At 38.8% G+C, this 26,077-nt stretch overlaps 1 protein-coding gene across 14 annotated transcripts in view; it reads right to left on the reverse strand.

Moving 5' to 3' along the window:
* Positions 1 to 26,077, reverse strand: part of PEX1 (peroxisomal biogenesis factor 1) — an 82,851-nt gene that overhangs the window by 44,032 nt on the left and 12,742 nt on the right. For 11 of the 14 annotated variants that reach the window (XM_081531386.1, XM_081531388.1, XM_081531389.1 and 8 more), the window contains 7 exons: positions 25,246 to 25,329; positions 12,763 to 12,877; positions 11,898 to 12,664; positions 9,920 to 10,039; positions 2,152 to 2,275; positions 1,817 to 1,920; positions 838 to 920 (listed from right to left, as the gene is read on the reverse strand). In XM_081531386.1, coding sequence (XP_081387512.1) covers positions 838 to 920; positions 1,817 to 1,920; positions 2,152 to 2,275; positions 9,920 to 10,039; positions 11,898 to 12,664; positions 12,763 to 12,877; positions 25,246 to 25,329 — 1,397 coding nt within the window. Of the gene's footprint in view, positions 1 to 837; positions 921 to 1,816; positions 1,921 to 2,151; positions 2,276 to 9,919; positions 10,040 to 11,893; positions 12,665 to 12,762; positions 12,878 to 25,245; positions 25,330 to 26,077 lie in introns of all 14 variants that reach the window. The other 3 variants (XM_081531385.1, XM_081531384.1, XM_081531381.1) reach the window with 1 other exon arrangement.

Raw genomic sequence — 26,077 nt, forward strand, 5'->3', positions numbered from 1 at the left:
AAGTATTAGGATAACTGAAGACTTATTTCCTCTTAAACATCATCTTTGAAATCCAGTTTCAACCTGAAGATTATACAAACATGAACTTTAACCTACTTCCTGATTCTGCCAGTTTATTTCTGATAATAAATATCATAAAGTCTTAAAATTAGTCTGAACTGAAGAGTTTTTATTTTATAAAGTAGATTATTTACTTTAAAAAGCAGATTATTGTTGCTTTGTAGTTTAATCCTTTAACTAAAACCTTTCTAGATTATACTATTACAGAAAATCAAATCACTACTACTACATCCATTAAAGGCCTCTGTGACGAATTCTAAGAAGTAACAGTTTAGGTGAGATTCTTATACGGTATTAACAGCTAAAGAAATTGAGGAGTTTCTTTTCAAATTTGTCTTAAAAGTTAAGGAAACACATATAATTCCCATCAATCAGTACATCTATAAGACAGTGAAGGAATAACTTAATTTGAAATATTTTTAAACACTCAACTAATGTCTTTGGATTTAACTTTCAAAGCTAATTTATTAATTTCAAAAGATCATTGTTTTATTCAAGCATGTATGATCCAGGTCATTTTTAGTTGTCTCTCTTCTCACAGATCAAATCTCAAAGTAAAATTTCTAATACGTTTCAGACTTTCAGTTTATCTAAGAAAAGAAGGCAAATTACTAAGCCAGGTGTGAAAACAGAAACAATCCTTGAAAAACTATCTACCATTACATTAGTAAGACTGGTCAATGACACTGACATCTAATTTAATATTTACACATAAAAGCCCTAAGACAGGTAATGTTAAACGTCTCTAAACATGCCAGTTTGGCTGTAACTTCTTACCCCAAGCAGTTCAGCTTTAAAAAAGGAAGAATAAAGTCAATTTCCTCACTGTTTTCTTCTTTTACCATAGGATCTAGAAGGACCTATAGTAGCAAGGAAAAATCAATTTTACATGTCAAAGTAATACCTTTTGCCTGCTTTTCTTGGGTTCCAGGAAACTGAATTGCTGATTCTGTTACACCAGAGAGAAAAGATACACTGTGCATGCAAGATTATTACTTAAAATAGCCCAGACAATAATAATTTACTCGTCTAAGGAATATAAATATTTACAGTTAACAAGCAGTAAAGAATGTCTTCTTCATGCAGTTTAGAGATATATCTTTATTTGCAATTTTGATTTATGTCACATTCTTTTCACAATCTTCCATCTGTATCATGTCTGAATGGTATTCCTTAAACTGTATTTCAAAAGTAGAGAAATAATATCTAGTTTCAAACCACTGAAGTTCTAAATGACTTTAATTCATCTTCAGTTCTATAATGAAAAGAGTAAATATCCTAATAAAAACATAATGGTCTAAAAAGAGTACTTTAAAAATATATCTGAAAGAAAAGTAATCTGATAATAGTTGTGAAGAATTGAGAATTTAAGAACTGACAAAATAATATGGGCTGTGCAGCAAAACTGCAAATAAAAATATGAATTAAAAAAAGTTACCCCCCTCAGCTAAGTTTTCATTTGTTCCAATACTAGAAGAGTTTAAAATTATGATCCATTGGCCAATTAACACGATCAATTCTATTCCTGGAACAATTTTGCTGAAGCATCCATTTTAAATTTAGGATAAATCAATCATTTGCTTAGGTAAGTTAAAGAGATTACAGAATAAAATATTTTAAATCAAGTTATTCCTTACTCTTATCATTTGAGTTTCTAAAAACGTTTAGCATGCAAGGTGTTAACAAGTAAATTCATACTTTAGAAACAATCACATGTGAAAATATTATCACTAAATATTCAGTAGTATGTAATTACTTGTATTGTCATCTTCTGCAGCAGATTGGTACTCAATAGAAAAATATTTTTTTCTTTTTCTGTTTCCCAAGAATGAACTATATTCAGAGAAAACTCCTTCAACCCTATTAAAAAGAAAGTAATAAATGTAGTTAGTACTGAAGCCGAGATGAAATAATTTAAAATTTAAATTTATTTACATTTGAATAAAAGGATTCTTTGATACATAAAATCTACTGTTTAATTATCATTATTAGGTTTCCTGTTCATACCTATCACAAGATGGAAAAACAATGAAAAAGTTTCCAACTTCTTTAATAGGAAAAATATCCAAATAACAAATAAAATATACTCACCATCTTTCATTTCCAGTTTAATGTATTCTTCCTCTGATACTATCAGAGGAATTGTGGTAGTGGTAGACTGCTGTAGCCATGAATAGAACACAGTTTTTATGTCTTCTTCACTTACATCTTTAGACTGCCAGATGAAAGGAAAAAAACAGTAACGATATTCGATTACCCGAACTTAACCTTAGCATTCTTATTTTAATACCTTATCTTGCCAGTAAAATGATGGTCACAGGCACAGATTTGGGACTTGACATTATAGTACAATGAGTATGGTGCAGACTGATGAAAAAGCCACACAAGTGGCAAAGTTTTAAATGCTCCTTTTTTCTATGCCCAGTGATACACAGAGCAAAATTCAGCTCACTTGATAACCATTCCAGCCCTATTCTCTCTTGCTTCCTGTGAATCAAACTCTGTGGTCAGGGAGCAGGCTCCTCTGTTCCCAGCTTGGAGCTGTGTGTGCATGTGTGTGGCTGCACTCCGGCCAACGCATTACCATCAGTAATCCAAGAGAAGGCCTTCTCTCCCTAACTAAAAAGGTAGAGAAACCCTGCAAGGAGAAGAGTTTTGCTTTGTGCCTTTCCTTCTGCTGCCAAGAATGCAGATGGAATGTCTATTACCATTGCAGATACCTTGCATCTAAGAGGAGGAGAGACAAAGGCTAAAGATGACAGAAGAGAAAGATCAAAGGAGCCTGGGTCCTTGGTTAGGTGGTTTAACCACCTGTGAGTTCCTCCAAACTTCTTTGCACATGAGAAAAACACTTTATATGTTAGTGTCACTTTCTTTTTTTTCTATGATGGCTGATACGTTCAACAAGTAGAGTGTTAATAAACTGTTCAAAAGATATGAAGAAATTCTGAGAAAAACACTGCTAATTTCTGAAACTTTTAGATTAATATTATTAAGTTTAAATAATCTTCTTGAAATACAAAACAGAACTAACCAAAATTCATATGTGAAAGACACTATCTCCCTAGGAAAATAAACTTCTACCATTTCACAACTCCCATATCTATTATCTAACAATGCATATGTAACAACTCATATCTGTTATCTCTCTTCATCCATTAGGTCCACTGATTAAGCTCAGTTTAGAATACGCTCACCACTAAAAAAGCAAGCTAAACTAAGAAAAGGCATCACTTTCCCACTCTCAAAAATCACAGAAATAAGTCAGTTACTTCTTTGTATATTATTGGAAAATGGGATTAAAGACCTAGAGAAAGTCATAAAATGAAAATGAAAACTATTTAAAATCAATACTTTTAGAATCAGAAAGCAACTCATAGTTACTCTAGAATCAAACATCCTTATGTCCTAAGTGGTATAATCAGCCTAGAGAGACCTGCCAAGGTCACACCGCTTCCACCAAAGCACACAACTAGGGACAGGAAAGGAAATATCCCACTGCCGATACCAGAGGAAAAAACAAAAAACTAATGAGCAGTGGCTAATTATTTTTGTACATAAGACCTAATTTTTGAAAAAATACCAAGATCAATAACCACGTTAAAAGCAGAGCGTCTATAAACTTAAAAAAAAAAAAACTCAAAACTTTATAAGTCAAGAGTCATAAAAGTTCCACATTACAAAAACTTTTATACTATGGTCTATATATTTAAAGATTACTTAAGAATATCAATGCAATATAGACAGCAAAATATCTGACTTTGAAAACCCTGGAGTTATCAAGACAATGTTAAATTTCCTTCATATGGTTTTTAAAAAGATACTGAGAGACAAGACAGAGATAAGAGGGCAAGTAAAAGGACTTCAGCTCACCTCTTCTCAAGAAAATAGCTAAATCACAACTAACTGCTATATAAACATCTACAAAAAAACCTTGAACCTACCATAAAAGATATTCTACATCCAAGGACAAAGAAAAGCTACAATAAGACAGTAGCAGGGGTGCTTTTGTGATATAATCAAATCCTACACCCGCTGGGTGGGAGACCACACACTGGAAAATAATAGTATCACAGAAGTTCTCCCACAGGAGTGAGAGAGTTTTGAACCCCATGTCAGGGTGCCCGGTCTGGGGGGTCTGGCATCGGGAGGAGGAGCCGTCAGAGTATTTGGTCTGTGAAGGCCAGTGCAGCTTAAATGCAGGCGCTCAACAAGGTTTCCCGTGCACTAGGATCCAGGGCAAAACAGCGACTCCATGGGAACCTGGGCCAAAACTACCTGCAGGCCTTAGAAGGTTTCCTGGGGAGGTGAGGACTAGCTGTGGCTCACTGTGGAAGACAAGGACACTGGTGACAGAGGCTCCAGGGACTATTCATTGCACGAGCTCTCCCGGAGGTCATCTTTTGGCACTGAGACCTGGCCCCACCCAACAGCCTGCAAGCTCCAGTGCTGGGACACCTCAGGACAGCCAACCAACAGGGTGGGAACACAGCCCAACTCATGGACAGAGAGGCTGCCTAAATGTCTCAGCTGCCTCTAAACACACCCTTTGACACAGCCCTGCCGACAGAGGACAGAGAGACAAGACCCAGATCCACTCACCAGGGGGCAGGCAGCAGTCTCTCCCAACAGGAAGCCTGCACAAGCCCCTGGATCAACCTCACCAACTAGGAGGTAAGACACCAGAAGCAAGAAGAACCACCATCCTTCAGCCTGAGGAACAGAGACGGCAAACACAGGAAGTCAGAAAGTGTGACCCAGCTGAGAAATACGTTCCAGACAAAGAGACAAGACAACACCCCAGAAGAACAACTAAGGGAAGTAGAGACAGGCAATCTGCCTGGAAAAGAATTCAGAGTAATTAGAGTAAAGATGACTCAAGATCTCAAAAAAAGAATGGTGGCCCAGACTGAGAGGACACAAGAAATGTTTAACAAAGAACCAGAAGCTTGAAAAAACAAACAGACATTTAGGAGAGGTGGCAAGAATACACAGAAGAACTGTACAAAAAAGCTCTTAATGACCTGGATAACCAAGACAGTGCTGTCACTCAGCAAGAGCCAGACATCCTGGAGTGTGAAGTTAAGTGGGTCTTAGGAAGCATTACTGTCAGCAAAGCTAGTGGAGGTGATGGGATTCCAGCTGAGCTATTCCAAATTCTAAAAGATTGAGTGTTCCACTCAATATGTCAGCAAATTAGGAAAACCCAGCAGTGGCCACAGGACTGGAAAAGGTCCGTTTGCATTCCAATCCCAAAGAAGGCAGTGCCAAAGAATGTAAAAACTACCATACTATTGCACTCATTTCTCATGCTAGTAAGGTTATGCTCAAAAATCCTTCAAGCTAGGCTTCAGCAATACTTAAAAACCAAGAACTTCCAGGTGTACAAGCTGGACTTAGAAAAAGCAGAGGAACCGAGATCAAACTGCCAACATTCACTGGATCATAAACAAAGCAAGGGAATTCCAGAAAAAAAAAAAACTACTTCTGCTTCATTGACTATGGGAAAGCTGATCACAACAAACTGTAGAAAATTGTTAGAGATGGGAATACCAGACCATCTTACCTGTCTCCTGAGAAACCTGTATGCTGGTCAAGAGGCAACAGTTAGAACCTTACATGGAACAACAGACTGGTTCAAAATTGAGAAAGGAGTATGTCAAAGCTGTATATTGTCACCCTGCATATTTAACTTATACGGAGAGTACATTATGCGAAATACCGGGCTGGATGAGTTACAAGCTGGAATCAAGACTGCTAAGGGAAATATCAACAACCTCAGATATGCAGATGACACCACCCTAATGGCACAAAGTGAAGAGGAACTAAAGAGCCTCTTAATGAAGGTGAAAGAGGCGAGTGAAAAAGATGGCTTACAACTCAGCACTTAAACTAACATCATGACATTCAGTCCCATCACTTCACGGCAAATAGATGGGGAAAAAGTAGAAGCAGTGACAGAATTTCTCTTCTTATGTTCCAAAATCACTGGGGACAGTGACTGCAGCCATGAGATCAGAAGCTTGCTTCTTGGACAGCAAGCTATGACAAACCTAGACAGTTGTGTTAAAAAGCAAAGACATCACTTCACTGACAAATGTCCGTATAGTCAAAGCTAGGGTCTTTGCACTAGTCATGTATCGATGAGCGAATTGGACCATAAAGGAGGGTGAGTGCGAAAGAATTGATGCTTTCAAATTGTGGTGCTGGAGAAGATGCTTGAGAGTCCCTTGAACTGCAGGAGATTAAACTAGTCAATCCTAAAGGAAATCAGTCCTGAATATTCATTGTAAGGACTGATGCTGAAACTCCAAAACTTTGGCCACCTGATGCGAAGAACTGACTCACTGGAAAGATCCTGATGCTAGGGAAGATTTAAGGCAAAAGGAGAAGAGGTCAGCAGAGGATGAGATGGTTAGATGGCATCACCAACTCAATGGATATGAGTTTGAACAGTCTCCGGAAGATAGTGAAGGACAGGGAGGCCTGGTTGCTGCAGTCCATGGGGTCACATGCACAGAGTCAGACATGACTTCGCAACTGAACAAATAGCTAATTCAGTTTGTTGTAAAACATTGTAAAGTAAGTATAATTAAAAAAATTCTTAGAGGAAAACATAGCCAGAACACTCTGACATAAATCACAGCAGAATCTTTTTTGATCCACCTCCTAGAGTAATGAAAATAAAAACAAAGGGGGGACCTAATCAAACTTAAAAGCTTTTGCACAGCAAAGGAAACTATACACAAAAAACCAATCCACAGAATCGGAGAAAATATTTGCAACTGATATGACTGACAAGGGATTCATCCCCAATATATACAAATAGCCCATGCAGTTTGTATAAAAAATCTTTATACAAAAAAAAAATCTCTCCAAAAAAAAAATCAAAAAAATGGGTAGAAGATCTACATACACTTTTCTCTGAAGAAGAAATATAGATGCTAAAAAGCATATGAACAGATGGTCAACATCACTATTAAAGAAATGCAAACCAAAACTACAATGAGTTGTTACCTCACAGTGGTCAGAATAGGCATCATCAAAAAAAGCCTGCAAACAATGAATACTGGAGAGGGTATGGAGAAAAGGGAAGCCTTCTCTATTGATGGTGTGAATATAAACTTGTACAACCATTATGGAGAACAGTATGGAGGTTCTTTAAAAAACTAAAAATAGAGCTACTGTATGATGTAGCAATCCCACCCATTCCTGGACTTTTATCCAGAGAGAAGCCTAATTCAAAAGGCTTCATGCACCCCAATGTTCACTGAAGCACTATTTACAAAGCCAAGACGTGGAAGCAACCTGAATGTCCATCGACAGTTACGAATAAACAAGTGGTACACATTAACCATGGAATATAACTCAATCATGAAAAAGAATGAAATAATGCCATTACAGCAACATGGATGGACCTTTAGATTATCATACTAATTGAATTACTCCTATTTCAGGCAGAAAAAGATTTCACTTATATGTGGAATCTAAAAAAATGATACACATTAATTTATTTACAAAACAGAAACAAGACTCATAGATTCCAAAAACAACTTACGGTTATCAAAGTGCAAAGGTGGAGGGAAGATAAATTAGGAGTTTGAGATTAACATATACACACTACTGCATATAAAATAATCAACAAGGAACTACTGTATAGCACAGAGAACTCCAGTCAATATTCTGTAACAATCTACACGGGAGAAGAATTATGTAGAACTGAATCAATCTGCTATACACCTGAAACTAACACAACAGTGTAAATCAACTATACTCTAAAGAAAATCAACTATAATATAAAGTACAAATCAGAGAACAACAGAAGATCAAAGAATCAAAAAGTTAAAAAACTACAAATCACTATATATTGTTCAGTGAATATGTTAAATGCTCAGTTGCATACTATTATGGAAATGGCATGTATTCTATTTGTTTTCTTCTTCTCTAGTCACAAAATATAAACTATTTTATCTGAGGTTCCATCAAGCAGAAAGATCTGTTAAAATGGTTATATAATGACCTTGACATAATGACCATCATTATCCAGAGGATCCAGAAGTATAGTGCAAATTATCAGAGAAGGATTAAATCATGTTTGGCATTTTCTAAACATATAATAATTTTCCTGTGTTATAATTCTCTGAGAACTGGTAATCTAAGTTGGTACAGATGATAACACTCTAAAAGAAAAGAAATGGAAAGTAACTCAGTTGTATCTGACTCTTTGTGACCCCATGGACTATACAGTCCATGGAATTCTCCAGGATAGAATACTGGAGTGGGTAGCCTTTCCTTTCTCCAAGGGATCTTCCTAACACAGGGATCGAACCCAGGTCTCCCACATTGCAGGTGGATTCTTTACCAGCTGAGCCACAAAGGAAGCCCAAGAATACTGGAGTGGGTAGCCTATCCCTTCTCCAGCGAGTCTTCCCAACCCAGGAACTGAACTGGGGTCTCCTGCATTGCAGCCAGATTCTTTACCAACTGAGCTATCAGGGAAGCCTGATAATACTCTAAAGAGATTTTAAAATTAAGTTCCATACCTCAATTCACGACCATATCAGTTTCTATCAAAATTAAGTGTTGAGAAGTAAAACAGTCTAGCTCTCTTTTACACGGCGGTGTTAATATTGAAACATGTGAGAATTTTCTTAAAAAACTGCCCAGATGTAGCAAAAATATCAATCCTTTAAATGTCAATTACCCACATTTGCGTTGGCACAATATGCGTTATATGTATTTCATTTATTAAAGACTTCTTGCATACTTCCCTGGTGGTCCAGTGGTTAAGAATCCACCTGCCAATGGAGGGAACACAGGTTTGATCCCTGGTCCAGGAAGATCCCACATGCCACGGGGCAACTAAGCTCAAGCGCCACAACTACTGACCCCATACTCTGCAACAAGAGAAGCCACTGCAGTGAGAAGTTTGTGCACTGCACTAGAGAAAGTCTGCCTGCAGCAACAAAGTTCCAGAGCAGAAGAAAAAAAAAACTTTTTGGTTTCTCAAATAGGTAAACAATAACATATGATCTATCAATTCAACTCCTAGGTATGTACCCAAAAGAACTGAAAGTAGGGACTCAAATATTTGTATATCAATATTCACAGCAGCATTAATCACAACAGTTTAAAAAAAAAAAGCAGAAATAACCCAAGTGTCCATCAACAGATGATTAAACAACATGTATATATACATACAATGGAATACTGCTGCTGCTGCTAAGTTGCTTCAGTCGTATCCGACTCTGTGCGACCCCATAGATGGCAGCCCACCAGGCTGCCCCGTCCCTGGGATTCTCCAGGCAAGAACACTGGAGTGGGTTGCCATTTCCTTCTCCAATGCATGAAAGTGAAAAGTGAAAGTGAAGTCGCTCAGTCATGTCCTATGCAATCATAAACAGGAATCAAGTTTGATATATGCTATAGTGTGGATAAACCCTGACAACACATTATATGAAATAACCAAGACACAAAGGGCAGATGTCGTATGATTCCACTTACATATAAGATCTAGAATAAGCAAATTCACAGAGACTGATCACAGTTGAGAATTGGGGGAGGAAAGGATGGGGAGTGATTGCTTAATGGGCACAAAGTTCCTATTCAGGGGATGGAAAACTCAGAAATAGTGATGGTTTCATGTTATAAATGTACTTAATGGCACTAAATTGCAAACTTAGAGAGTTGAAACAGCATTTTATCTTATAGGTATTTTACCACAATAAAACCAAAAGACAATAAGACTTCTTTGCCCTTCTAGAATAAAGGAGTACATTCTTAATACTTAGCTAAAGCAACCAGAAATTTTACAAAGCATGTAAAACAATTGTTATATAACATATAAATGTGAACTCACTAAGTTTTCTGTAGGTTGTAGTTTTAGAGATCTTGGAATGTTAGGGGTAATTTCCACTGGAGTTATTCTGACGACTGCATGCATTTCTATACTTAGTCTCTTTCTCAGGTCACCTGGAATCTGAAATATATAAAAATAAATTTTAAATCTAAATGTTAAAATCTTGATTAAGAAATATTCCACAGCATAAACACTGATATTAATTTCTATAAACTCAGGTGAATGATAAGATACTGTCATGATTCATAGTATAGGTGGGCATTCAGGTACTGTTACAATACTAACATTTCGATTTTTTCCTAGTTGTTTAACATCCTCTTCAGAAGGCAATCAGTTTTGATCTATCCGGTGAAGCCAGCTTGAGTACCTGATGGCAACTGCCACCTCTCACTGGCCATCCTCCCCACCTGACCGCAGAGTGGAAAGTGCAGGCTCCTCATGGCCATCTCACCCGGTCTCCAGGACTTGATCATCACTTTTTCACCCCATCCTCACCATATAATATCAAGGAAGTAACAGTGTTTCCTGCCTAATGGCAGAACCGTTATTAGAAACAGGTCCATTAACAAGTTCAGACAATATGATTTTCAAGATGCAGTGGGATCTTCTTGAATAAGACGTTAGAGATAACAGAAACGTGAGGCACGGCTGGAGCTTTAGAGAACGATGTAGCCTGAAGAGATGACAATGTGTAGTCACAGTCTAAACTGTGAGAGTAAAAGAAATCTACTAAGGAGACTCCCTTTCCTTTCCATTGTTCTTTCCTGTTCTAATAATCTCCTTCCTTCTCACCCTGAAATTACATTTCACGATGGTTCAAAATTAGGTTAAAATAAGGAGGCTGGTGACTCATTTCATATAAAATTAACATTAACATCTGAAGTTAGGATAAGGAGGTGAAATGCTAGTTGTGTTACTTTTGCTGTCCATCACAGTAAAGAAACAGTATCAGCAGGGTAAGGAGCTTTCTGGGTACCTCTGAATCCAGGTCATCTCATGCCGTGGGTCTCTCCCTACACTGGGCATTTCCCCCAGTACATACCAAGACATTCCTTTGCTTTCAAGAAGGTGGAAGCAAATCTTCAGGCATTAAAGATGTGAGGCTGTGTAGGGCACTCCATTTGAAGCATGAACTCAAGAGTCAGCCTGCCAGGGTTTGAATCCTCATTCTATTTACTAACTCGTTACCTCAGGCAGGTTAATTTTTACCTCTCTGGGCCTGTACCTATCTTAGCTTTTACCTGTCCAAGTTTATTAGCCAGAAACACACACAAACCTTACCCCAACAAGGACTTTACCCTGCAATCAGAAATGTGTCCCCACGGAAACTTTTGTTGTTTTGTTGTTGTTAGTCACTCAGTTGTGTCCAACTCTTTGTGACCCCATGGACTGTAGCCTGCCAGAATCCTCTGTCCATGGGATTCTCCAGGCAAGAATACTGGAGCGGGTTGCCATTTTCTTCTCCAGGAGATCTTCCCAAACTAGGGATCGAACCCTTATCTCCTGCATTGCAGGCAGATTCTTTACCATCTGAGCCACCAGGGAAGACTAGAGGAGGGGGGACTTAAAATAGTATTTATTACACTGGTTTTCAACTTGTGCATAAAATATTATATTTTAGTTCAAAATTTGGGCAAGTTCAAGCAACATAAAATTATTTTCTAAGATTTATACTAACCCATTTGCTATACACCAGAAACAAACAACATTTGTAAATCAACTATAGTACAATTTGGGGCTTCCCTGGTGGTTCAGACAGTAAAGAATCTGCCTGCAAGGTGGGAGACCCAGATTCAATACCTGGGTTGGGAAGATCCCCTGGAGAAGGAATGACTACCCACTCCAGTATTCTTGCCTGGAGAATTCCATGGATAGAGGAGCATGGCGAGCTATAGTCCAGGGGGTTGCAGAGTCGGTTAGTTGCAACTGAGCAACTAACACAATATAGTATAATTTTTAAAGAAAGACTTATACTAACCCAGACTTTCCCAAGATGGAGAGCGTCTAAGTCTTTGGTGTATTTAATGGCATTCTTCAGTTCTTCAAGTCCATTCCAGACTACCTTTAGCACACAGGCCTTGCCAGCTTTGTGACTATGGTCTGGGCTAACCTGTTTTTGATCTAGAGGCTCTGACATCTGCTTCTCTTTTTCAGGTGACAGGATATTTTGCTTTGTTCTACTTTGCTGTTGCTTTGGAGAAAGCAGTTTTACTAGCTTTCCATAGGTCACAGTGAAGCTGGGCTCCACATCAAAATATTCCTGGTCCCATGGAAATACATGAATGGCATAATGTTTGTGAAACACAGAAGTTGCTGATGCCTTACATATGCTGGGAGGCTGGGATTTGCATACTCTGAAAATATTGTCCAGAGGAACAACTGTTGACTGCATATTTTTGAAAGCATTGATTTCAGTTAACCCCCAGGATGTGTCTTGTTTCTTCTCAGACCCAGAAGAAAAAATGCTTCCTATCACAGTCCATAAGCTTGGTATAAATGATGAGTCAATTCTATCCTCTGAATCTCTTTCTTTAGACCCAGCGACTCCTCCAGTATTTGATTGAAGTTGCTTGGTTTGAAGTTCTTTCGTCAACCCTTTTTGGTCTCTTCCATAATTATGAAATTTTCCAGGTATATTATCTGCTTCTGAAAATGTATTCTCTTTGGCTTGGTGGGTCTTTGGCTGAATAAGGAGTTTGCTGTCTGTTTCCAGTCTTCCATAAGGAGCACCTGGTATTAGTGCAACTGTAGAGAAAACAAGGGTCATTAGTGTGCATTTACCTCTGCTTTGGATTCAATGCTATAGTGAAGAGTATGACAGAAACTGTTACAGTAGCACCTACCAATCTTGATAAATACGTAAGTCTGCTGATCAACCCAGACAGGAAAAATGGCTTTTGGAAAAACTATTCGAATCTGATCTAGAAGGTGCTGTTCAAGGGAAGCAGCATGCAGCTCCTAGAAATAGAACAAACAAAAAGGTCAGTTTCCTTTACATTTTGTCTATTTTGTGTTTAGAAAGGAAATCTCAACTCTTTCTTATAAATCAAACCTACTTGGTTTATAATACCACTCAGAGAAGGAAACGGCAACCCACTCCAGTATTCTTGCCTGGAGAATCCCAGAGATGGGAGCCTGGTGGGCTGCCGTCTATGGGGTCGCACAGGGTCGGACATGACTGATGTGACTTAGCAGCAGCAGAGAAGAAAAATCTAAAGACACTGATATTTTGGGGGATCAGATCAAGATGGAGGAAGAGTAGGATGCGAGCTCCCCTTCTCCCACAAATAAATCAAAAATACATCTACATGTGGAATTGTTCTCACAGAACATCTAGTGAACACTGGTAGAACATTTTCTAGATTTCCAAAGGGCAAAAAATCTCCATTTAACTGTGAAAGACAAAACAAAGGAAAAAAAGAGAGAAAGGAATCTGGACAGGAGCTATGAGAGGGGAAAGGTTTCTGCTCACTTGGAAGCCCTGTCACAGGCGGAGAGATCAGTGGGGACAGAGGAGGGGCTTTGGGGTCTCAGAGAGCATAGCAACTGGTTTATAGAGGGCAATGTAGAGACAGACCTGCACAGATGGTCAGCACTGCCACCAGGCACCCCCCAGTCTGAGATGTTCATCCACGGAGGCAGGTGGGGGCTGAGGCTCAGGTTTCAGAGGTAGAAGTGGGGAGAGGACTGGGGTTGGCAGTATGGACAGCCCAAGGGGACTAGGATGTCACGTGCCCCAACCAAGGGAATATGGGAATAAGCCTGGGCCCACCAGAGAGGTAAGGTGATATTGTTAGGGGGCATGGAAGGTGAGGTGCAGGATTGCCATAGGAATTCCTTTCCCTCTGTGTGGTCTCAGGTGACAGGGCACCACCTCCACGGGCTCCGGGGCAGGCACAAACTGCTGCTACCGTCTCAGACGCCAGAGGTAGCTGCAGACCACTGCTGCCACCAAGGCTCCCGTGACTGAGCACCAACCGCTACCCTTGCCTTTTTGGGATTGTGCATGGGCCAAGCACCTGCACTCCCCTTATCAAGTGGATAATGGACAGCACATGCAGAGGAGAGAGACAGCAAGCATTCAAACCGAAAACAACCCTCAAAAAAGTGTTACATCCACACAAGCTATGCAGGGATGCCCTCACATATAAACAGTCCTCCAAGACTACAGTAGATGACTGTTTCTCCTAAACTCACAGACTACGAGAAATATAAGTAAAATGAAGCAGCAGAGGAACTACTCCCAATTAAAAGACCAAGAGAATTCCCCTAAAAGAATAAACAGTGAAACAGACCTCATCAGTCTAATAGACACCAACTTCAAAAAGAGGTAATGAAAATGCTAAGGGAATTAAGAAAGGCTATCAACAGAAATGCAAATTACTATAAAAAGGAACTAGGAACTATAAGGAGGAGCCAAGAAAGGTTAGAAAATTCATTTGCCAAGATGAAATTTGAACTAAAGGTAATGAATACCAGAAGAAATAATGCAAAAGAAGGAATAAGTGATCTGGAAGACAGAACAAAGGAAATTACACAAAACAGCAGACAGAAAACCAAATGAAAAAAATTAAAGCAACATAAGACGCATTGGATAATATAAAGTACGTCGATCTATGTGTAATATGTTTTCCAGAAGGAGAAGAGAAAAGGGGATTAAAAGTGTATTTGAAGAAATTATGACTAAAAACTTCCAAAATCTAAAGAACCAAACAGATATCCAAATATAGGAAGCACAGAGGATCCTAAACAATATTAATCCAAACAGAACTACACCAAGACATACTATAATAAAAATGGAAAAAGTTAAAGAGGATTCTAAAGGCAGCAAGACAAAAACAAAGTTAATTACAAGGGATCCCCCATAAACCTATCAGCTGATTTCTCTACAGAAACACTGCAGGCAAAAAGGGAGTGGCAAAATATATTCAAATCTTGAAAGGGAAAATTCTGCAATCTAGAATATTCTACCCAGCAAGATTATTGTTTAGAATAAGAAGAAAAATAAAGAATTTCTCAGGCAAGCAAAAACTAAATGAATACACCAATAGTAAAACTATAGAAATATTAAAAGATCTTTAAATAGAAAAGAAGCAAGGAGATACAGAAAGGGAGAAATCATGACTGGAAAGTAAATCATTTAAACTGGCTAGTATAAATATCCAAAAAAAAAGAAAAAAATCTATTTGTGAAAGTGATGATAAATACAAGCAACAGCAAAAGGATAAACAAGAAAATGTAAAAAACGACATCAAAATCATAAAATGTGGGCAAGGACAGTAAGAAAATGTACATTCTTTTTTTTTTTTTTAGAATATGTTTGAGCAGATATGACTATCAGTTTAAAGCAAGCAGATATACGAAAGGGTTAAAATACTTAAAAAACGGGGCAAAAAAACCCCAGGGCAGTCACAAATCAAAAAAATAAAATAAATGCACAAAAAGTCAAAAGAACACATGCATAAAGTAAATCATCAAACCACAAGAAGAAAGAGGAAGAAAAACAAAGAATTAACTGGAAAGCAAGGTTTAATATGGCAATAAATAGACGTGTCAATAATTACCTTAAATGTCAATGGACTGAATGCTCCAATCAAAAGACAGAGTGGCAGACTGGATTAAAAAAAAAAAAAGAGCCTGCAACATGCAGCCTATATGAGACCCACCCTATGGCAGAGGACACATAGGTCAGAAGTGAGGGCACAGAAAAAAGATATTTCAGGTATTGGAAATAAAAGGAAAGCAGAAATTGCAATACTTAACATCAGACAAAACAGACTTTAAAACAAAGGCCACAAAGAAAGATAAAGGACACTATATAATGGTAGAAGGATCAATATGAGAAGATACTATACTTGTCCACATATATGCACCTAATACAGAAGCACTCAAATATATAAAACACATACTAACAGACATAAGGGCTTCCTTGATGGCTCAGTGTAAAGAATCTGCCTCTAACTCAGGAGACGTGGGTTCAATCCCTAGGTTGGGAAGATCCCCTGGAGAAGAAAATGGCAACCCACTCCAGTATTCTTGCCTGGGAAGTCCCATGGGCAGAAGGAGCCTGGATGACTATAGTCCATGGGGTCAGAAAGAGTTGGACAGAACTTAGTGACTAAACAACAACAGACATAAAGGGAGAAACTGATAGGAAGACAAGAATAGTAGGAGACTTTAACAGCCCACTCACATCAAAGAATAGATCTTCTAGAGAGAAAATCAATAAGGCAACAGAAATCCTAAATAACCCAATAGAACAGTGACACTTAATTCATATTTTCAGGACATTACATCCCCCCAAAGAATATACCTTCTTTTCAAGTGCACATGGAACATTTTCTAGGTCTGACCACACAGTAGGGCATAAACTAACCTCAAGAAATTCAACAGTATTTCAAGCATCTTCTCCAACCACAATGGCACAAAATTACCAATCAACCACAGGAAAAGGAATGAGGAAGAGAAGATTACGTAGAGATTAAACAACATGCTACTAAAAAAACAATGAGGAAATCAAAAGGAAATTAAAAAATACCTTGAGACAAGTAAGAATCAGAACACAACAATACACAATCTATGGCATGCAGCAAAGGCAGTTCTTAGAGGGAAGTTCATAAAAATAAAGGTCTTCCTCAAAAAACAAGAAGAATCTCAAACAAACAACCTAATCTACCACATAAAAGAATTAGAAAAAGAACAAACAAAACCTAAAGTTAGTAGAAGGAAGGAACTAATAAACAGCAGGGAGGACATAAATAAAGATTAAAAAAAGAAAAACAGAAAAAAAATTATTAAAACCAAGAGCTTGGTCTTTGAAGGGGTAAACAACATTGACAAACCTCTGACCAGGCTCATTAAGAAAAGAGAAAGAACCTAAGCAAAGAAAATAAGAAATGAAAAAGGAGAAATCAACAAATCCTGCAGAAATACAAAAACCCGTAAGAGAATACTATGAACAATTAAATGCTGGGAACTCCCTGATGATCTCGTGGTTAGGACTTGTAGCTCCTCACTGCCATGGCCCAGGTTCAATCCTTGGCTGGGGAACTGAGATCCTGAAAGCTGCACAACATATGCAAAATACAAAAACAAATTATATGCCAACAAATGTGACAACCTGGAAGAAATGGACAACTTTCTAGAAACATACAGCCCACTGAAACTGAATCAATAAATAAATCAGTTGAACAGACCAATCACTGAAAGTGAAATAGAATCTGTAATAATAAACCTCCCTACAAGCAAAAGCTATGACAGACCTAGATGGCATATTAAAAAGCAGAGAGAGCACTTTGCCAACAAAGGTCCATGTAATCAAAGCTATGGTTTTTCCAACAGTCATGTACGGATATGAGAAAAGTGAAAGTGAAAGTTGCTCAGTCGTGTCCAACTCTTTGCGACTCCATGGACTATGTACAGTCCATGGAATTCTCAGGCCAGAATACTGGAGTGGGTACCCTATCCCTTCTCCAGTGGATCTTCCTGACCCAGGAATCGAACCAGGGTCTCCTGCATTGCAGGCAGATTCTTTACCAACTGAGCTATCAGGGAAGACCTATGGATGTGAGAGTTGGACCATAAAGAAGGCTGAGGACTGAAGAATTGAGGCTTTTGAACTGTGGTGCTGGAGAAGACTCTTGAGAGTCTCTTGGACAGCAAGATCAAATCAGTCCATTCTAAAGGAAATCACCACTGAATATTCATTGGAAGCACTGATGCTGAAGTTGAAGCTCCAACACTCTGGCCACCTGATGTGAAGAGCCAACTCATTGGAAAAGACTCTGATACTGAGAAAGACTGAAGACAGGAGGAGAAGGAGGTGACAGAGGATGAGATGGTTGGATGCCATCACCAATTCAGGGGACATGAACTTGGGCAAACTCTGGGAGATGGTGAGGGACAGGGAAGCCTGGTGTGCTGCAGACCAAGGGGTCACAAAGAGTCGGACATGACTTAGCGACTGAACAAGAAAGAACAAACAAAATCCAAGACCAGTTGGCTTCACAGGTGAATTCTACCAAAGACACAAAGAATAATTTATATTGAGCCTTTCCAAACTCTTCTAAAAGACTGAAAAGGAGGGTACACTCCAAAAGATATTCTATACAGCCACGACCATCATCCTGATACCAAAACCAGACAAAGATACATCAAAAAAGAAAGTCACAGGCCAGTATCTCTGTTGACTACAGATGCAAAAATTCTCAACAGAATATTAGCAAACTGAATCCAACAGCACATAAGAGATCATACACCACTACTAACAGATTCATTCCAAATTCACAAGGATGGTTAACATATGGAAAGCAATCAATGTAATACACCATAGAAACAAAAGAAAAGTCAAAAGAACACATCATCATCTCAAAAGATGCAGAAAAAGTATCTGACAAAATTTAACACTTCTTCACAAATCATAGCCTTGTTATGGTGAAGTGGCTTGCATAACTCAATGAAGCTATGAGTCCTGCCATGCAGGGCCACCCAAGACAGATGGGTCACAGTGGAGAGTTCTGACAAAAAGTGGTCCACTGGAGAAGGGAATGGTAAACCACTGAAGTATTCTTGCCATGAGAACCCCATGAACAGTATGAAAAGGCAAAAAGACGTGACACAGTTTGGAAGCTGTCCAATATGCTACTAGGGAGAGAGCAGAGGGCAATTACTAATAGCTCCAGAAAGAATGATGCAGCTGGGCCAAAGTGGAAACAACACTACAGTTGTAGATATGTCTTGTGGTGAAAGTAAAGTCCAATGCTGTAAGGAACAATATTGCACAGGATCCTGGAATGTTAGGTCCATGAAACAAGGTAAATTGCATATGGTCAAGCGGGAGATGGTAAGAGTGAATATTGACATCTTAGGAATCAGTGAATTAAAATGGATGGGAATGGGAGAATTTAATTCAGATGACTACTACATCTACTACTGTGAGCAAGAATCCCTTAGAAGAAATGAAGGAGCTGTCATAGTCAACAAGAGTCTGAAACGTAGTATTGGGTGTACTCTTAAAAATGACAGAATGATCTCAGTTCATTTTCAAGGCAAACCATTCAACATCACAGTAATCCAAGTCTATGTCCCAAACACTGATGCAAAAGAAGCTGAAGCTGACCAGTTCTATGAAGACCTACAACATCTAGAATTAACACCAAAAAAAAAAAAAAATGTTCCTTTCATCATAGGGGATTGGAATGCAAAAGTAGTAAGCCAAGAGATACCTGGAATAGCAGGCAAGTTTGGCCTTGGAGTACAAAATGAAACAGGGCATAGGCTAACAGAATTTCAACCAGAGAACACACTGGTCATAGCAAAGCCCCTCTTTCTTTCTTTTTTATTAATTTATTTTAGTTGGAGGCTAATTACTTTACAATATTGTAGTGGTTTTTGGCATACATTGACATGAATCAGCCATGGGTTTACATGTGTTCCCCCATCCTGAACCCCCTTCCCCCCTCCCTCCCCATCCCATCCCTCTGGGTCATCCCATTGCACCAGCCCTGAGCACTTGTCTCATGCATCGAACCTGGACTGGCGTACTGTTTCACATATGATAATAGACATGTTTCAATGCTATTCTCTCAGATCATCCCACCCTTACCTTCTCCCACAGAGTCCAAACGACTGTTCTATGCATCTGTGTCTCTTTTGCTATCTTGCACATAGGGTTATCGTTACCATCTTTCAAATTCCATATATATGCATTAGTATATACTGTATTGGTGTTTCTCTTTCTGGCTTATTTCACTCTGTATAATGGGCTCCAGTTTCATCCATCTCAATAGAACTGATTCAAATGTATTCTTTTTAATGGCTGAGTAATATTCCATTGTGTATATGTACCACAGCTTCCTTATCCATTCGTCTGCTGATGGACATCTAGGTTGCTTCCATGTCCTGGCTATTATAAACAGTGCTGCGATGAACATTGGGGTACACGTGTCTCTTTCAATTCTGGTTTCCTCAAAGCTCCTCTTTCAACAACACAAAAAGACGACTCTACACATGGACATCACCAGACGGTCAATACCGAAATCAGATTGATTATATTCTTTGCAACTAAAGATGGAGAAGCTCTATACAGTCAGCAAAACCAAGACCTGGAGCTGACTGTGGCTTGGATCATCAACTTCTTATTGCATAAAAATTCAGACTTAAATTGAAGAAAGTAGGGAAAACAACTAGGCCATTCAGCTATGACCTAATTCAAATCCCTTATGGTTATACAGTGGAGGTCTCAAACAGATTCAAGTAATTAGATCTGGTGGACAGAGTGTCTGAAAAACTATGAATGGAGCTCTGTGACATTGTACAGGATGCATGATCAAAATCATCCCAAAGAAAAAGAAATGCAAGAATGCAAGGACGTTGTCTGAGGAGGGTTTATAAGAGTTGAGGAAAGAAGAGAAGCAAAAAGTAAAGGAGAAAGGGAAAGTCAGCCCCAACTGAATGCAGAGTTCCAGAAAATAGCCAAGAGAGATAAGCAGGCCTTCTTAAACAAATAGTGCAAAGAAATAGAGGAAAACAACAGAATCAGCAAGACTAGAGATCTCTTCAAGAAAACTGGAGATATCAAGGGAACATTTCCTGCAAGGATGGGCACAATAAAGGACAGAAATGGTAAGGACCCAACAAAAGCAGAAGAGATTAAGAGATTAAGACAAGGTGGCAAGAATACACAGAAGAACAACACAAAAAAGTTTTTAACGACCCAGATAACCACGATGGTGTGATCACTCACCTAGAGTCTGATATCCTGGAGTGTGAAGTCAAGTGGGCCTTAGGAAGCATCACTAGGAACAAAGCGAGTGGAGGTGACAGAATTCCAGCTGAGCTATTTCAAATCCTAAAAGATGATACTGTTAAAGTGCCACACTCAATATGCCAGCAAATTTGGAAAACTCAGTAGCACCCATAGGACTGGAAAAGGTCAGTTTTCATTCCAATCCCAAAGAAAGGCAATGCTGAAGAATGTTCAAATCACTGTACAATTGCACTCACTTCACATGCTAGTAAGTTTATGGTCACAATACTTCAAGCTTAGGCTTCAATGGTACGTGAACTGAGACCTTCCAGATGTACAAGATGGGTTTAGAAAAGGCAGAGGAATCAGAGATCAAATTGCCAACATTCATTGAATCACAGAGAGAGCAAGGCAATTCCAGAAAAACATCTACTTTTGCTTCATTAACTAGGGCTTCCCTGGTGGCTCAGATGGTAAAGAATCCACAATGAGGAAGACCTGGGTTTGATCCCTGGATTGGGAAGATCCCCCAGAGAAGAGAACGGCTACCCACTCCAGTATTTTGGTCTGGAGAATTCCTTGGAGTCACAAAGAGTCGGACATAGCTGAGCAACTTTCACTTTTTTCACTTTCATTAACTATGTTAAAGCCTTTGACTGTGTAGATCACAACAAACTGGAAAATTCTTAGAGATGGGAATACCAGACCACCTTACCCGCCTCCTGAGAAAACTGTAATGTAGGTCAAAAAGCAACTGTTAGAATTGGACGTGGAACAATGGAGTGGTTAAAAATTTGGAAAGGAGTATGACAAGGCTGTATATTGTCGCCCTGCCTATGTAACTTATACACAGAGTGCTGCTGTGGTGTGCTTAGTCACTCAGTTGTTTCCGACTCTCAGTGACCCCATGGACTGCAGCCCGCCAGGCTCCTCTGTCTTGGGGATTCTCCAGGCAAGAACACTGGTGTGGGTTGCCATGCCCTCCTCAAGTGATCTTCCCAACCCAGGAATTCAACCCAGGTCTCCCACATTGCAGGCAGATTCTTTACCGACTGAGTCACCAGGGAAGCCCAAGAATACTGAAGTGGGTAGCCTATCCCTTTTCCAGGGGATCTTCCCAACCCAGGAATCAAACCAGGGTTTCCTACATTGCAGCTGAGCTATAAGCTCAGCTACCAGGGAAGCCCTATATGCAGAGTACATCATGCAAAATGTTGGACTGGATGAATCACAAGCTGGAATCAAGACTGCCGTAAGAAATATCAACAACCTCAGGGTATGTAGATGATATTGCTTTAATTGCAGAAAGTTAGGGTGAAAAAGCCAGCTTAAAACTCAACATTACAAAAACTTAAGGTCATGACATCCAGTCCCAACAGTTCATGGCAAGTAGAAGGGGAAAAAGTAGAAGCAGTGACAGATTTTATTTTCTTGGGCTCCAAAATAACTGCAGATAGTGACTGCAGCCATGAAATTAAAAGATGCTTGTTCTTTGGAAGGAAAGCTATGACAAAACTAGACAGCATAGTAAAAAGCAGTGACATCACTTTGCTGCAAAGGTCAGTATAGTCAAAACTATGGTTTTTCCAGTAGTCACGTATGAATGTGAGAGTTGGACCATAAAGAAGGCTGGGCACTAAAGGATTTATGCTTTTGAATTGTGGTGCTAGAGAAGACTCTTGAGAGTCCCTTAAGACTGCAAGAGATCAAACCAGTCAATCCTAAAGGAAATTAACCCTGAATATTCATTGGAAAGACCAATTTTAAACCTCCAATACTTTGGCCACCTGATGTGAAGAGCCGACTCATTGGAAAAAACCCTGATGCTAGGAAAGATTAAAGCCAAAAGGAGAAGCGGGCAGCAGAGAATGAGATGGTTAGACAGCATTACTGACTCGGACAAGAATTTGAGCAAAAGCCAGGAGATAGTGAAGGACAGGGAAGTCTGGTGTGCTATAGTCCATGGGGTTGCAAAGAGTCGGACATGACTTGGCGGCTGAACAGCAACAACAACATGATAAAAACTCTTTCAAAAGTGGGTACTGAGAGAACATATCTCAATATAATAAAAGCCTTTTATGACAAACCCACAGCCAATGTAACACTGAACGGTGAAAAGCCAAAAGCATTCCTGCTAAAATCTGGAACAAAACAAGGATGCCCACTCACCACTTTTCTTCACCATAATACTGGAAGTCCTAGCCACAGCAATCAGACAGAAAAAGAAATAAAAGGTATTCAGACTGGAAGGGAAGAGGTCGAATTGTCATTATATGTAAATGCATCCCTAGTCAGTCACTTCAGTTGTGTCCAGCTCTTTGTGACCTTATGGACTGTAGTCCTCCAGGCGCCTCTGGTCATGGGCTTCTCTAGGCAAGAATACTGGAATGGGTTGCCATTTCCTCCTCCAAGGGATCTTCCTGACCCTGGTATCGAACCCTAGTCTCCTGCGTCTCCTGTACTGCAGGCAGATGCTTTATCACCAGGGAAGCCCACGTGCAGATGACATGATACTATATATAGGACATCCTAAGGTCTCCATACAAAAACTACTAGATCTAATAAATGAACTCAGCAAAGTAGCAGCATACAAGATTAACACTCAAAAATCAGTTGCATTTGTTCTATATTAACAGTGAAGTATCAGAAAGAAAATGTAAGAAAACAATACTTTTAAACTTGGACCAAAATAAAAATACCTAGGAATAAACCTGACCAAGGAGGTGAAAGACTTATACTCTGAGAACTATAAAATATTAATGTAGGAAATTAAAGAGAATTCAAAGACATGGAAAGATATCCCATGCTCTTGGACTGCAAGAATTAATATTGTTAAATGGCAATACCACCCAAAACAACCTACAAACTTAATGCAATCTGTACCAAATTACTCCTGACATTTTTTACAGAACTGGAACAAATAATCCAAAAATTTATATAGAACCATAAAGATCCAGAAGTGCCAAAGCAATCATGAGGGAAAAAAACAAAGCAGAAGGCATAAGTCTCCCAGATTTCAGACAATACGACCGTAAACAAAACAATGTGTATTGGTACAAAAACCGACATGCAGATCAATGGAACAGAATAGAGAGCCAAGGTATAAATCCACACACCTATGGTCAATTAATCTTCAACAAGAATATAAGAAAATCAAATGGGAGAAAGTCTCTTCAGCAAGTGGTGCTAGGAAAGTTAGACAGCTGCATGTAAATCAATGAAGTTAGAACACACCCTCACATCATGCACAGAAATAAACTCAAAATGGCTTAAAGACCTAAACACAAAATATGACATCCTGAAACTCCTAGAAGAGAATATCGGCAGAGCATTCTCTAACATAAATTGTATCAATGTTTTATTAGATCAGTCTCCCAAGGCAATAGAAATAAAAACCAAATAAACAAATGGGACCTAATCAAACTTAGAAAGTTTTGCACAGGAAAAAAAAAAGAAAGCAAAGATGAAAAGACAACCTAAGGAATGGGAGAAAATATTTGCAAAATGATATAACTGACAAGGGCTTAATCTCAAAAATATATAAACTGCTCATACAATTCAAGAAAGCAAACAGCCAATCAAAAAAAAAAAAAAAAAAAGGCAGAAGACCTAAGTAGACATTTCTCCAACAAAGACATACAGATGGCCAGTAGGTACATGAAAAGATGTTCAACATCACTTAACTATTAGAGAAACCAACAACAAAACTACAATGAGGTATCACTTCACCCCAGTCAGAATGGCCATCATTAAAAAGTCTATAAATAACAAATGCTGGAAAGGGTGTGGAGAAAAGGAAACCCTCCTACACTGTTGGTAGGAATGTAAGTTGGTGCAGCCACTATGAAACACAGTATGGAGGTTCCCCAAAAAACTAAAAATAGAACTATCACATGATCTAGCAATCCCACTCCTGGATATATATCCAGACAAAACTATAATTCAAAAACATACATGCACCCCTGTGTTCAGAGCAGCACAATTCACAATGGCCAAGATGTGGACACAACCTAAATGCCCATCAACTGATGAACAGATAAAGATGTGGTATCCATATACAGTGAAATACTGCTTTTGTTCTTTTGTAAAAAAGAACAAAACAATGTCATCTGCAGCAACATGAATGAAACTAGCTATTGTGATACTAAGTGAAGTAAATCAGAAAGAGAAAGACAAACACCATATGATATCATTTACATGTGGAATCTAAAATATGGCACAAAATGAACCTATGTACAAAACAAAAACAGACTCACAGAGAGAAAAGACCTGTGGTTGCTCAAGGGGCAGGGAAGGGAAAGGGAAGGACTGGGAATCTGGGACTAACAGATACATATAGAATGGATAAATAACAAGGTCCTACTGTATGGCACAGGGGACCGTATCCAATCTCCTAGGATAAATCATAATGGAAGGGAACAACAAAAAAAGTATATATGTGTATAACTGAGTTGCTTTGCTGCACAGCAGAAATTAGCACAGCACTGTAAATAACTATACTCAAAAAAACATAAAAGACACTGATATTCTGAAGTAGTTTAACCTTAAACTTGGATAGTTCTCATTTTGTTTTCTTTACCAGTATCTCCCAGTCATCTGCTGACAGGGGTTCCACCTCAACTTGCTGACAAGACACCACATGGGAACAAGGCTTGAGAAACACCTGGAAAAAAAATTACAGTATAAAACTACCATTAAAAGACTTTTTTTTATATCCCTGGAAAATAAGAACTTCTCTCTTTCAGCTCTGTAGTTAACTGTGTGCGTAGTCCTTTGTTTGACAAATATCTATTAAGCTCTTATTCTTAGGTAGGTGCTGATATACTCAGCATTTTAGAAAAAAAATTTCACAACTATAAAATAAAGGAAAATACATCCTAGCACAATACAGTTTTTAAAAATAAACATAACCACTTAAAGAAAAGAAATGTAAGTTAAAAAATAGAAGAAAAACAATGATGTCATCAAGTCATGGCTTGATCTAGTATAAATACTATTGTTTCTAGATGTTCCTCAACTGAGTTTTATAACTAAACTTCAAGCCATGGTGCTTCTGGAAAAGTTAGTAACACACTGAAATAGAGATCAGAATCAATCATTTAGAATTATTCAGCAGTATAAGCATTCACAGCTAAAAAATTAGTGAAGCAAATACTGTCATTCCAGTCTACAGATGCACAGGAATGTTAGTGTCTCTCAAGAATCTGGAATCCACTCTCTTTCTTTCCACTTCTATGGGCACTTCTGGGAATTAGAGGAGTAAAATCCAAAGCCACCGAGGAGTAGATGCTCCTTCTTGCTTTTGTGGATTGGAGTAGAATTTCCCCAAGCGTCCTGCCCGCTCAGTTATTTCCCTCAGCACCTCCCATATACACTACTTGAAAGGCGTGACTCTGAGGAGGCACAAAGCA

This window comes from Giraffa tippelskirchi, chromosome 10, assembly GCF_054371585.1.
Source record: "Giraffa tippelskirchi isolate mGirTip1 chromosome 10, T2T-mGirTip1v1.2.pri, whole genome shotgun sequence".
Taxonomy (NCBI): domain Eukaryota; kingdom Metazoa; phylum Chordata; class Mammalia; order Artiodactyla; family Giraffidae; genus Giraffa; species Giraffa tippelskirchi.